The following is a 13,873-nucleotide window of genomic DNA, read 5'->3' as shown; positions in this document are numbered from 1 at the left end:
TTAAGATGGAAAAGCAAGAACTATCTCCGCTGAAAACACTTCTAATTCTGAAAATACTTCATCTACTGAAGATGTTACAATTCTACTAAATTTTAATGGCAAAAAGAAGCTAAGATAAATTTAAAATCATTATAAACCTTTATTATAAGATGTTAAAAGCTATAATAAAAAAAATATGTGAAGACAATAAATAAGAGTTTTCACAAATATTTATGAGATATCTTCTTAAAATTTAATGTTTTTTTATATTTTATTTTTTAAAATTTAAATACTATATTTTTATTATTTATTCTATTAATAATTTTAAAAAATAAAAAAATATCCGCACAATGCGCAGATAAGTATCTAGTTCTGAAAATACTTCATCTATGGAGAATGTTACAATAGGGAACATTTACAAGTGAGATCCTCAGATATAAAATATTACTAGTTTCAAACCATGAAAAGTAAGATGGAAATTAAGATAAAACAAAAAGGGATTGTAATTAAGGGTCTTTATTACCACAATTTTATTGTAAAATAGTTATAATTATAATTTTATAGCAGTAATATACATGAATTCATATATTATTATTATAAATTTGTGATAACAAATTTTACAACTTTCACAGTAAAAAGTATAAATTTTACGTTAGATTTGACATTATAAGAGTTTATGGTTATAGTGCATAATTTAGAGTGGGGGTCGATTAATTTAGAAGTCCACAATGATTAATTCTTAATCATGATCTTAATCTGTCATAATTTATCTCTAGATTTTTTTTTTATCCTTTTTTAAATTCTTTTTTTCTTCTTTAATCAAATGTTCCAAGAATATCAGTGGCATAGAATCTAAATAACCAAATTAGACGAAAAGGCTTTAGCCAACAAATAAAGAGTGAGGAATCTGGTTCTCTCTACTTTACCCATGTAATGACAGAATAAAGAAATGAATCATATATGGGTAGAGGTCACAAATTAATGGGTCCTGTTGGGTGGATTAATTCGAATAATTTTACATTATGAATTATTTTAGAGTTTGTTTTTTTGGGACAACTCAAGTTCGACCATGAACTCCAAAGGGATTAATATTTTATGAACTATAAAATGAATATAGATGAATACTTTGATGTATGTAAAAAAAATCTATTAAATATTTAATTTAATAAATTATTTAAATTTAAATCATTTGAAATTTTGTAAAATTCTTTATTATTGACCTAGACCTTTGTTCGGCAATATTAGATTAAAGGGGTAATTTTTTATGAATCATTCTCTTAATATTTAAATATTATTATAAATATTATATACAATATAAATAAAAAAAAAAATAATATTTTGACTATAACCAAAACACAAAACATTATCTTAAAAATTGTTGCTCAACAGAGCCCTAACCTAATCTAATAACGAATTTGGTTCCTTCACTTAAAAGTCACTAACATCAAGAATTTTCAAAGACAAGTACTTGGCATATATGCACTGGATGTTCACACACTGCTTTTGGTGTTTATAAATTTGGACCAATCAGTCTATAGACTCTTTTTGGAAACAGTTTTCAGAGTAGTATTTAGTATTTTAATCGTAGTCAAAATACTATCTTTCTTATTTATATTGTTCGATGAATGCTTCTCATACCAGATGATTGCTTGGTGACCTTCTGTCGCCAATATATGTATACTGATGAGATAATGGATCGGAATAAGCTCCTCCAGGATACTAGAGGATACAGATGCGGCAGATGCCGACAACGATTAGTCCCAACGACAACAAATTTAGAAGACATCCAATGCCCAGCATGCGAAAGAGTTGCTTCTAGCAGTCTAGGTGGAACAAATGAACGAAGCTGCAATAATAAGACAGATGGCAGATTTTCTAGCATAGTTTCTCACGTTGCCGAAAAATTCAGGAATACTTTTTTAGGCAGGCATCATCGTCAAGACAGTGATACAGAAAAACCCAAGTCATTGAATTGCAATCCTTCCCCATTGGAGTCATCATCGACTTCTCTATCTGATCAGAGACCACGAAAACGTGCACTGCTTATTGGAGTGACTTACAAGACATGGAAGCACAAGCTTAAGGGAACTGTTAATGATGTCAAGAATATGAGAAGTTTTTTGACAGAAAATCTCAAATTCCCTCCACAGAACATCCTCGTTCTTACAGGTAATTTGATCAATACTTGATAGATTTTTGAAGACCAAAAATGCAAAGTTTGGTAAAGATCAATCTTTTATTATTATTATTATTATTATTATTATTCAATTCGAAATCAAGATCTTGCAGTTCTGAATCTAGTAAGACAGATAAGTCGAAGCTCATTGGTTTTTATTTAGTGCAGAAGATGAGACAGAACCAGATCTAACTCCCACAAAGAAAAACATCGAGATATCCTTAAAATGGCTTGTACAGGATTGCCTGGCTGGTGACTCGCTGGTGTTTTATTACTCCGGCCATGGCTTGCGACAACCGGATTTCAATTTGGATGAACGTGACGGGTTTGATGAAACTATTTGTCCAGTTGATTTCTTGAAAGAAGGAATGATTCTTGATAATTATATTAATTCCACCATTGTTCAGCCGCTTCCTCAAGGTGTCATTCTTCATGCTATTGTTGATGCTTGTCATAGCGGAACGATCCTCGATCTTGTTCATGTTTACAACAGAGAAAAGTAAGTTTCACCTTCGTTTTTCTAATTTTCTTTTCTTTTTTTTTTAGTAGGGGATTTTTATTGTTGCTGCTTGAATCCCATGTTTTAAGTTATGAAATTAAAGTTTTTTTTTATGTTCTTCTCTCCAACTTTGACTTCTATTTTGTTAATGTTTAGTTGAATTCTTTCATTAGAAAAATGCAGCACTTTTGCTTTGTTATCTATAGAATTTTATTATTGAATTTATATTTTTATCTTTTTTTTTTTTTTTTTTTTTTTTTTTTTTTTTTAACATGGAGTATGAGCCCCCATTTTCTAACGTAATTTTACTAAAAATAGTTCAATTCCTCTGAGTATTTATCCCGTAATTTAATTTAATTTTATAAATAAAAAGTTACAATTTCAATAAGATATATATTGATAATGCTGTAAAAAGTCACACTCACATAAAATAAACGTAGTTTGACATAAGTCTACTCCACTAAATAAAAATAATTACAAGTCACTCAAATAAAACTTATAAAATTCGATACATCTCTTTGCTTCGTGAGCTCTCTAAAATATAATATAGTGGCCAACCAACTCTATATATATATAGGTAACTAAAATCTAGTTCTTTTAGGACTATTTATTAAACTTTACAATTTAAATTCTACTAAACTTTATATTTTATCTAATTTCCTAATTAATTTTTATTTCTAATTCTAATTGAACTTAGATTCTAACAATCTCCATCTCTAAATCAAATAGAATTAGTTTTCAACACTTTTATAAAAGTCAATTTTCTCTAGGGAACTTCCTTGCATTGTTGATTATTGATGTTGCCTCTTGTCTCAACTTGCATTCTTCTAATCAATGTGCTTCCTTCCAATTTGTAGATATTCATTGCACCGATCTTCTCGCCCTTCATAATCACAAGAGCACTTCGGCTAACTCTCATGACTCTATCATGAATCAAATGTTGCCTCTTACCTCAACTTGCATTCTTCTAATCAATGTGCTTCCTTCCAATTTGTAGATATTCATTGCACCGATCTTCTCGCCCTTCATGATCACAAGAGCACTTCGGCTAACTCTCATGACTCCATCACGAATCAAACATCCATAATCCAAAGAATCCAACTTACTCAAGGAAATTAAGTTTCTTTCAAATTTAGGAACGTTTCTCACTTCATCGAATGCTTTTACTCAATTACCATGACACTTCATCTTCACTCATCCAACACCTTCAATTTTCATCTTGCTCCCATTGGCTAGCTTTACTTTTTCTACTTTATTTTTTCTTCAATCACATCAAACCACTCTTTCTTTGAGCAAATATGAAATGGGCAAGTAGAATCTATTAACCACTCATCTTGTAATAGATCTTTTGCCATTTCCTTATCATCATCCACATTCAAATATTTACCAACAACATCATTATCAATTGCAATTGAAGCAGTTCCTTTTTTTTTTTTTTCTTTTCTGCAACTCTTTTTAAATTGTTTAAATTCTACAAGATCTTCCTTCATCTTCATACAATAGTATTAAATGTCGCTCTTCTCATGACAGTAGTAGCATTCTCTATCTTCGAGGTCTATTCGTGGTCTCGAGCTAGATCTACTATTTCTTCTTTAATTGTATCCACATGGATTGCTTCTACTATGACTAGAATTAGCAACAAATGCTCTACCTATATTGCTACTACCTATGTTATTTTTGTGACTTTGAATTTTGGGATATGTTTTTTCATAGACCCGAATTGTGACCCAACCCAAAAGTTTTATACTGTGACCCGATTGGAATAAAAAGTGAGATCTGTGGAGTGTCCTGGGAAAAAGCATTGGCGGGCAGTGAAATGGATTATGAGGTATCTGAAGGGTACTACAGATGTTGGTCTGACATTTGACAAGGCCAAGATGAGTGATTCAGTTGTTGGCTATATGGATTCAGATTTTGCAGGGGACTTAGACAAGATGAGATCTTTGAAAGGTTATTTGTTTACTCTTTCTGGAAGTGCTATCAGTTGGAAGGCAACATTGCAAGCTACAGTTGCTTTGTCCATCACAAAGGCTGAATATATGGCCTTAGCAGAGGCAGTAAAGGAAGTTTTATAGTTACAAAGTTTGATGGGTGATCTTAGATTGATACAGAACAAGGCAACAGTGTTTTGTGACAGCTAAAGTGCAATACATCTCACAAAGAATCAAATGTACTATGAGTGAACTAAGCACATTGATGTCAGATATCACTTCATTCGGGACATTGTATCTCAGGGAACTGTAGTTGTGCAAAAAATGTCTACACATGATAATCCAGCAGATATGATGACCAAGAGAGTCCCAGTCAGCAAGTTTAAGCATTCCTTAGACTTGGTTGGTGTTTGTAATGCTCAGTAATGCACTTGTGAGGGCATATGGCAAGACAGAATATTTTGTGGTTATTTTGTGGATGATAGAGGAAATTCAAGCCAACGGGAAGAATTGTTATTTTTGTGGCTTTGAAGTTTGGGATATATTTTTTCATGGACTCGAATTGTGACCCGACCCGAAAGTTTAATGCTGCAGCTCGATTGGGATAAAAAGTGAGATCTGTTGCGGTAGAGTTGTGAGATATTTGGAAAATACACTAGGGTTAGGGTTTGAGAGTTCTGATTGATTGTATCTTGCTCTTTTCATCATAGTGAAACTTTTTCTCTTGTCTTGTCCGTGGACGTAGATCTTATGGTTGAACCATGTTAAATCCTGTGTTATTCTTCTTCTCTTTTCAATACTGTATGATTTTGCGATTTGTGTGTAAGACTTAGATTTGTGTGCTTATTATAACAACCTATTTTCTTGAAATTCTCATCATCCAAGATAACTGCAGTAACCTCCTCCACCTTTAAAGTCTTCTTCCCAACTGTTAGGGTTATCATCAAACTTTTATAAGATTGTGAGAGAGAGGTTAGAAGTAAGAGAGCTTTATCTTCTTCACCAACCTTCACACCAACACTAGCCAATTGAGTAATTAATTTATTAAAAACATTAAGGTGATTCATCATATCGGTACCTTCATCCATTCTGAGTTGATACAACTCCTTCTTCAAATACAAGCAATTTCTGAGCGACTTTGATATGTTCAATCTCTCTAATTTCTTCCAAAGAATAACTGGCGAAATCTTCTTCAAGACATCGTACTTCACATCTGGGGCTAACATCAATCTAATCTTACTCACCACCCTTTGTTGAAGTTTCTTCCAATCATCATCTTTCATGGTTACTAGTTGCTTTTTGTTCAATGCTTTAATTAATCCTTGTTGTATAAGGACATCCTTTACGGTACTTTGCTACAAACTAAAATTATTTTTTCCAATTAGCTCCATCTCAAATTTTGTACTCGCCATTTTTAACATCTTAAACCATAGCTTTGATACTAATTATTGTAAAAAATCACACCCACACAAAATAAAGAATACAAAATTTAACGTAGTTTGGTATAAACCAAACAAATTTACTATCAAGAAAAAAATAATTACAACTACTAATTATTTTTCTTACCCTTACAAGTCACTCAAACAAAACTCATAGAATTCGACACACCTCTCTACTTCGTGAGCTCTTTACAATACAATACAATGGTCAACCAACTAAAACCTAGTCCTTTTGAAACTCTAATTATTAAATTTCATAATTTAAATTCTACTAAACTTTTTATTTTATCTAATTTCCTAATTTTAATTAAACTTAGACTCTAACAAATAGAAAATGCTAATTTTGTTGTTTCAAATAGAGGGGAATGGGAAGATAATAGCCCTCCAAATGGTACAAGGAAGCACACAAATGGTGGATTGGCAATTTCTATTTGTGCTTGTGAAGATAACCAAATGGCTGCCGATACCACGGTAAGAGATTCATGCATTGTATTAAAGCATATATATTCTATTATTCAAACCTTTCAATGATTCAATAATTCTTATATATATGAAAAATTTTTAAAATGAAAAAGGCTTTGAGGATTACTTTCATAACACAACCCTGTTTTGGAGTGCTTATTTTCTGTTAAATGACCTTGCAGGCTTTCACAGAAAAGGGAATGAATGGTGCTCTGACCTATATTCTAATTGAAACTGTGAAGAAATACCCAGGACCAACATACGGTGACCTACTTGACCTGATACATGAGACCATTGATGCAGTCAATAATAGTGGATGCCATTTTTCAAGATTCATAAGATCAATGTTTCACAATAAGATATTACAGGTTAATTACATTTCATTCTATTCACTTTCTCTTATGGATGATATAAAAATGCTAGCAAATTTTCCTGAAATAATCAAGTGTTAAGCTTCTGAACATTTTGGCTTTTATCTATTAAGCCCTCTCACTTAACTGTGTTTTCTACAAAGCCCTTGAATAGGTTTTAGTCGCAGTGAAATTCAAAGAAAATTTGTTCATGATAATACTTTATTGTTTGTCAAGCCACACAATATTTTGATATGATTTCTGATACATTGCTATTTGATGTGTGCAGACACCTCAACTTTCAGCTTCAAAACCATTTGATGTTAAGAAGACACATTTTATTTTGTAATCATAAAGCATCACATCAGCTTCATTTCAAAGGAGTGTAACTTATCACTTAATGGCAATGGCAAGGTAAGAAAAAAAAAATAATAAAATGAGCAATAATAAAATAATATCCTTGTGGATCACTATTTTTTTATGTAGAGAATTGAGAGTGAAGATTGATAAATGACATACTTTTTGTTATTGAATCAAAATTAAATAAATAAATATGTTATTTTGATTTGACCATATCATTTTTTTAATGTGGTTATTTGAAAAATATGAAGAATGATTCAAGTAACTTGTTTTGTTATTAAAAAAAAAAAATCAAATTTCATCCATTTAAATGCATTAAATTAGATATAATTTCATAAATATATTTTAGCACACACTCGCGAGCGCATACGCGCGCGCGCGCACACACACACACATACATATATATATATATATATATATATATATATATATATATATATATATATATATATATATATATATATTATTTAAGTCATTATAAATACTATTTCATTGAATCTTAATAATTATATAAAAAAAAAATATTTAAAGATGATGAATAAAATGTTCTATAAATATGATTTATAAGACACTACAAGAAGTCATCGAAATACAAATGGATTCTACAAACCGATTTGTTCCATTTGTAATTACAAATGGATTTCCAATGGATATCACAATAAAAAAAGAAATTGTTCAATTTACAAACGGATTTCAATCCGTTTATAAATTTCTCAACTTAAAAAATAAGTACTTTCCTTAAAAATTATTTAAAAGTTATTATTATTATTATTATTATTATTATTATTATTATTATTATTACTTTCCTTAAAAATTACAAATGGATGAATGATCCGTTGGTGATACAAACGAAATTTCCCGTTTGTAAATTTTTTTATAAATACAAACTGATTTAAAATTTGTTTATAAAAAATTATATAAACTTATTTTTTTCCTTTTGTAAATAATTTTATAAACAGATTTTTCTATATTACAAATGGAATTAAAAATCCATTGGAAAAATCTTGTATTGATACATATTCTTAAAATTTAATATAATTTTTATACTTTTAATATATTTTCCAATTCTTTAAATACTGTGTTCTTATTATTTTGCCTATTAATAATTAAAAAAAAAATAAAAATATCACCCCCATATAAATATCTAGTGTACTAATATTCTTGGTAGCATAGAATCTAATTGACCAAGAGTAGACGAAAAGCAGTGAATCCAATTCAACTTGGGGCAGCCAATAAACAGTGGGGAATCTGGTTCCCCTTTGTTACCTACTTTACCCAATGGATAAGTACTCACTTGGCATATATGCATTGTATGTCCACGCTTTGCGTTTATGAGAATTTAATTATTATATATAAAATAAATATATTTTGACCATTAATTGTGTGCTCCATTATGTAATCTTAACTTATTGATAAAAGGACAAATATATAATTTAATTATGGTTTTTTAAATAAAAAAAAATAAGAATTAAATATGAGACATTTATCGAATTGAGAGATATATTCATGCTTAAATTGAACATATATCTTGTTAAAAGAAAGAATACAAGTAATGAAAGGAAGTATTGTGTGATTGTCTGTGTATTATTTACAGAGGTATTACATCTATTTATACATGATAATATGAGTTAATTTAAATAAGAATAATAATTACTATAATTATGCTATAAATCTCCTATAATCATACTAATTACTGTAATTATACTACACAAATCTCCTATAATCATGTTAATTGCTGTAATTATGCTAACATATCTCTAATATTATGGTCCATGGGAAATAGACCTTGAGATTTTCTGGTTGTTAAATTCGAGTTCTGTTGGAATGAAGGGTTAGAGTCTAAAATGTCTAGCTAGATGATGTATCCTCAATGTCTTTGATCGATCAAGAAAAAATTTAAAATAGATTTGTAATCTTTTATTGAATTTTATATTGAAAAATATTCTAATCATGTAATTAAAATGGTATTTGATTTGCCTTATAAATCGATTAAACCTACTCGATAAGTTAAAAATTATAAATAAATTAATTTTTTATTTAGATTATAAGTTAAAAAACTGCTTAAAATAAGTTAGAAGTTATAAGTAAGTACCATTCACTTATAACTTATTTATTTATTTTAAAATTTTATTTTAATTAAGTAAAAGAATATATTATTCTAATAATTTTTTAAAATATCAATGCTATTTTTATTTTAACAATCATAATACTCAATGATATATAATTTTTATCATTTTTATAAATTAAATTCTTTTAGATACCTTTAACTAAATATTTAAATTATTTAAAAATTAATTTTAAATAATTTTGCGAAAGTATTAATTACTTATTTTTAATGACTTCTTTTGGATTAAATTATTTCTAATAAAATAATTTAATTGAGTTATTGTAAAGTTATATTTCATTTTTATTTCTTTTAAAATGAAAATTTTTTTAAATTAAAAAAATAATTATTTTATTTTTAATGTGAAAATTAATAAAAAAAAATAATTGAATTGAATTTTTATAAAATTATAATTTTTAAACTTCATAAAATAAAATAAAATAATAATAAAAAATTAATAATCTCTCGAAAAGATTATTATATGTTCTGATTCTAAAGTGAAAGTCTCCCAATCCAAATTCCAAAAGTTACAAATTTTTTCTCTCTTTCTTTTTATTCTTTTCTTCTTTCATCTAGATAAATTATTAAGCGCAATATATATATATATATTTTTATTCATAAAATAATAAATCTCATCTTTACTTTTGTATTATAATTAATATACTATTTTTTAATATACTATATACTCTATAATTTTTATAATTCATTTTTAAATTTTGTTTCGCATTCTATTTTTATCATTTAATTTTGAATTTTAATTTTGTTTTATAAAAATTTTTTATTTTGCGGGTTTTCACCCAAGCCCAATAAGATATAGGCCAAGGCCCTCACAAACAGGAAAACCGAGTGCTACAAATGGGTGATTCAAAGCCAATGAGCCGACAAAATGGAGAACAAATCAAACTGCACTGCCGCCAGCACTGGGAACCACCACCTGCCAAAGGGGACTACACACGCTCTAGAAGCATAACGCAAGGGACTCAAAAGATCAGCAAAGCTAACAGCCTGCCCAAAACCTGACCAAGATTCCCTACCAACAACATAATCCCTGGACATAGGCTAGGAGTCAAGCTACTGTAGAGGAAGAACGAGTAACCATGGATATGCTGGAGAACCGGGAACGGCATGACTGATTACAGAGCTTAGGATAGCCCAGGGACCGGCGACCAACATCTGGTTCGGAACCATCGCCTCCTTAAAGTTACCAGCCAACTGGGGAAGCCCTTGGATTCAAGCATCCGAAAATTCAGCTGCGCAGATCATCTCTAAACCCTCACCATGAAGCACAAAACTACGGGTTTTTGACAAAAAAGGTGTAATTCAAAATAAAAATATACTAAAAACAGGTGAGGTTGAAAATAATTATAAAAAAGGAGTGAGTTACGTTGAGGTGAACAAGGTGAATGCGATACGAGATTTGGACGCTATTTATAATAACGTTCGCATCAAAATTTTCAAACGAAAGCGGGACGCTATTCAAAATAGCGTTCAGTTTTCATTTAAACAATAAAAAATTAATTAAGAAAAAATTTAAAGGTTGAACGCTAATTATATTAACATTCAATATTTTTTTTTAATTTTTAATTATTTTATTTTATATTTTAAATAAAATATAAATATTATTTTAATAAATAAAATTATAATATATAATATTTTATATTATTTTATAAAAATATTATATATTATAATACTATTTATTATAATTTTATTTATTAAAATAATATTTTTAATTTATTTAAAATATAAAATAAAATAATTAAAAATTTAAAAAAAAGGTTGGACACTACTTTCAATTTTTCCTAAATTTTTTTAATTATTTATTTTTTTAATTTTAATTTTTTATTTTATTAAATTTTAATTTAATTTTAGATTAAAAATAATATTTATAATAAAAATATTATAATATATAATACTAATTATTATAATTTTATTTATTAAAATAATATTTTTAATTTATTTAAAATATAAAATAACATAATTAAAAATTTAAAGAAAAGTTGAACGTTTCTTAAATATTTTTAATTATTTATTTTTTTAATTTTAATTTTTTTATTTTATTAAATTTTAATTTAAAAATAATATTTATAATAAAAATATTATAATATATAATATTATATATTATAATTTTATTTATTAAAATAATATTTTTAATTTATTTAAAATATAAAATAACATAATTAAAAATTTAAAAAAGATAGCGTACAACTTTTTCTAAACTTTTTTAATTATTTATTTTTTTAATTTTAATTTTTTATTTTACTAAATTTTAATTTAATTTTAAATTAAAAATAATATTTATAATAAAAATATTATAATATATAATACTAATTAGTATAATTTTATTTATTAAAATGATATTTTTAATTTATTTAAAATATAAAATAAAATAATTAAAAATTTAAAGAAAAGTTGGATGCTATTATAAATAGCGTCCAACTTTTCTTAAATATTTTTAATTATTTATTTTTTAATTTTAATTTTTTATTTTATTAAATTTTAATTTAATTTTAAATTAAAAATAATATTTATAATAAAAATATTATAATATATAATATTATATATTATAATTTTATTTAAAACATAAAATAAATAATTAAAAATTAAAAAAAAGGTTATAAGCTAATATAATTAGCATCTAACCTTTAAATTTTTTTTTAATTAATTTTTTATTATTTAAAGGAAAGCTGGACGCTATTTTGAATGGCGTTCAGCTTTCATTTGAAAATTTTGATATGGACGCTATTATAAGTAGCCCAAACCTTAAAAACGCTATTATAATTAGCGTCTCGCATTCACCTCGTCCAACTCAGCGTAATTCACCCATTTTTAGTAATTATTTTCAACCTTACCTGTTTTTGGTATTTTTTTTTTTTTGGATTACACCTTTTTGGTCAAAAGCCCCAAAACTACAAACAAAAAAACCTACAAAATCTATTCACAACCCATGCCGGAAGTGGTGAGGGAGGAACCACGCACTCTGGCTGGTGTCATCTCCTAGCTAGATGGACAGGGAATGACCACAAATTAATTACTAAAAAATGTGCCTCTTATTGAACAGAAAGAAAGAGTCTCTCACTCAAACAGAGACACTGAGCTCTCACTTGCCTCTTGGAGGCATTAGCATAATTGTCCTTGTGAATCTCTATCTGCTGATCCTATCTTCCTACGCATGAGATTTTTTTCGTTAGAGGTCTCAATATGTTGGTCAGGAGAAATTAATTGTTGGATAAGTATGCCAATTTCGTTTGATCATATCATTATTTTTTTCCTTTCTCGAGAATGTGGTTATTTGAAAAATCATAAAGAATTCAAAGTAATTTCTAAGTCTTAACTTTATATATATATATATATATATATATATATATATATTGTTATTAACTTAAAATCAGGAAAAACTTAATATAAGCAGCCAAACTAAAACCCTGATTAATAGACTATCCCCAATAACACCTAAATCTAAGGCTGTTCATGTCAAGTGAAAAAAACCTAGAAATCACAAACCAAAGTACATCTGAATAACAAAGAGACCACACCAACAAAACAAAATAGAAATACATCAGTAGATGTAGTCTCAAAAATATCATATCCACAATTTCAAACATAAACAGTATATTGCAACAGGGATGAATCAGAGTCAACAAATGAAGTTTAAGACTTCTTCAGGTCATGAGAAGCAACCAACTGTAGTAAAGAAGAGAGCCATTTCATCCTCGTTCACCACGGAAAGATAGTAAGGAAAACAATCCAAAATTAGAACCAAGCAGTGAATTCAAATTAGCTTCTGTTAATTCCTTGTCTAGCAAGAGCGTCTGCAACACAGTTACATTCCCTCATGACATGCTGAAAGCAAATGTTTGAGATCATCCCCCTGAGATTGTCAATTTCATTGAAGACATATTGTAATATCCAAGGCCTATTGTCAACAGAAGAATTAACCCAAGAAATGGCATTAAAAGAATTTGATTCTATGATGACTCCATCCAGTTGTGGGGCCTGAGGTAACACTGAAAGTTGCAATGCTCTTTTTATAGCTAATAACCCTGCAGAATTTGAATAGCAACTGCCACAAGGAGCAGAAAAAATGCAAAGAAAATTACCATAAGTGTTTCTAAGCACTCCACCGATGCCAGCTAGTCCTGGTTTGCCGAAAGCTGAAGCATCTGTGTTCCATTTACCATAGTTCAATGGAGGAGTCTGCCAAATGGTTTGTGGCCTAAAGGTTTTCTTCACATTATTCTCTTTAATATAATCCACTGCCAAGGTAAGATCTTGAAATTTTAAAGTACATTCATCAACTGAAGTGCACATCCATAAGGATGCTGTGCAAAGAATGCTAGAAAAAAGCTTCTCAGCATCAAAGACAGCTCCTTCAAATATCAATTGATTCCAGCATAGCCAAAGGGACCATACCACAGCAAAGAAAATTGTCATCCAAACCTTTCTCTGCACTTTACCAATAACTAGTCCTTCCCGTTAGAAGAATGGATGTCTCAATGAAGAAGGTATACACCATGCTAAACCCCACCATGTGACAAAGCGGACACCATATATTCCAAGAAGTAGGGCAAAGAAT

General features: G+C 28.3%; 1 protein-coding gene across 1 annotated transcript; it reads left to right on the top strand.

Moving 5' to 3' along the window:
- The first annotated feature begins 1,509 nt into the window (after positions 1-1,509).
- On the top strand, positions 1,510-7,409 carry LOC110667543 (metacaspase-1). The gene is made up of 5 exons (XM_021828402.2): positions 1,510-2,148; positions 2,324-2,654; positions 6,384-6,495; positions 6,669-6,854; positions 7,126-7,409. The coding sequence occupies exons 1-5, from the start codon at positions 1,605-1,607 to the stop codon at positions 7,183-7,185; spliced, it is 1,233 nt and encodes a 410-aa protein (XP_021684094.2). The 5' UTR covers positions 1,510-1,604; the 3' UTR covers positions 7,186-7,409.
- The last annotated feature ends 6,464 nt before the right edge of the window (positions 7,410-13,873 follow it).

The sequence above is a fragment of the Hevea brasiliensis genome, chromosome 8 (genome assembly GCF_030052815.1).
Source record: "Hevea brasiliensis isolate MT/VB/25A 57/8 chromosome 8, ASM3005281v1, whole genome shotgun sequence".
Lineage (NCBI taxonomy): Eukaryota > Viridiplantae > Streptophyta > Magnoliopsida > Malpighiales > Euphorbiaceae > Hevea > Hevea brasiliensis.
The sequence above is the reverse complement of the archived record's forward strand: the minus strand, read 5'-3'. Positions and strand labels throughout refer to the sequence as shown.

Excerpts from the sequence above, each read along its gene's own strand:
- LOC110667543 (XM_021828402.2), top strand. The coding sequence starts at position 1,605 with ATGCTTCTCATACCAGATGATTGCTTGGTGACCTTCTGTCGCCAATAT. Across the intron at positions 2,149-2,323 it reads GAACATCCTCGTTCTTACAG|AAGATGAGACAGAACCAGAT; the intron begins GTAATTTGATCA and ends TATTTAGTGCAG. Across the intron at positions 6,855-7,125 it reads TTCACAATAAGATATTACAG|ACACCTCAACTTTCAGCTTC; the intron begins GTTAATTACATT and ends TGATGTGTGCAG.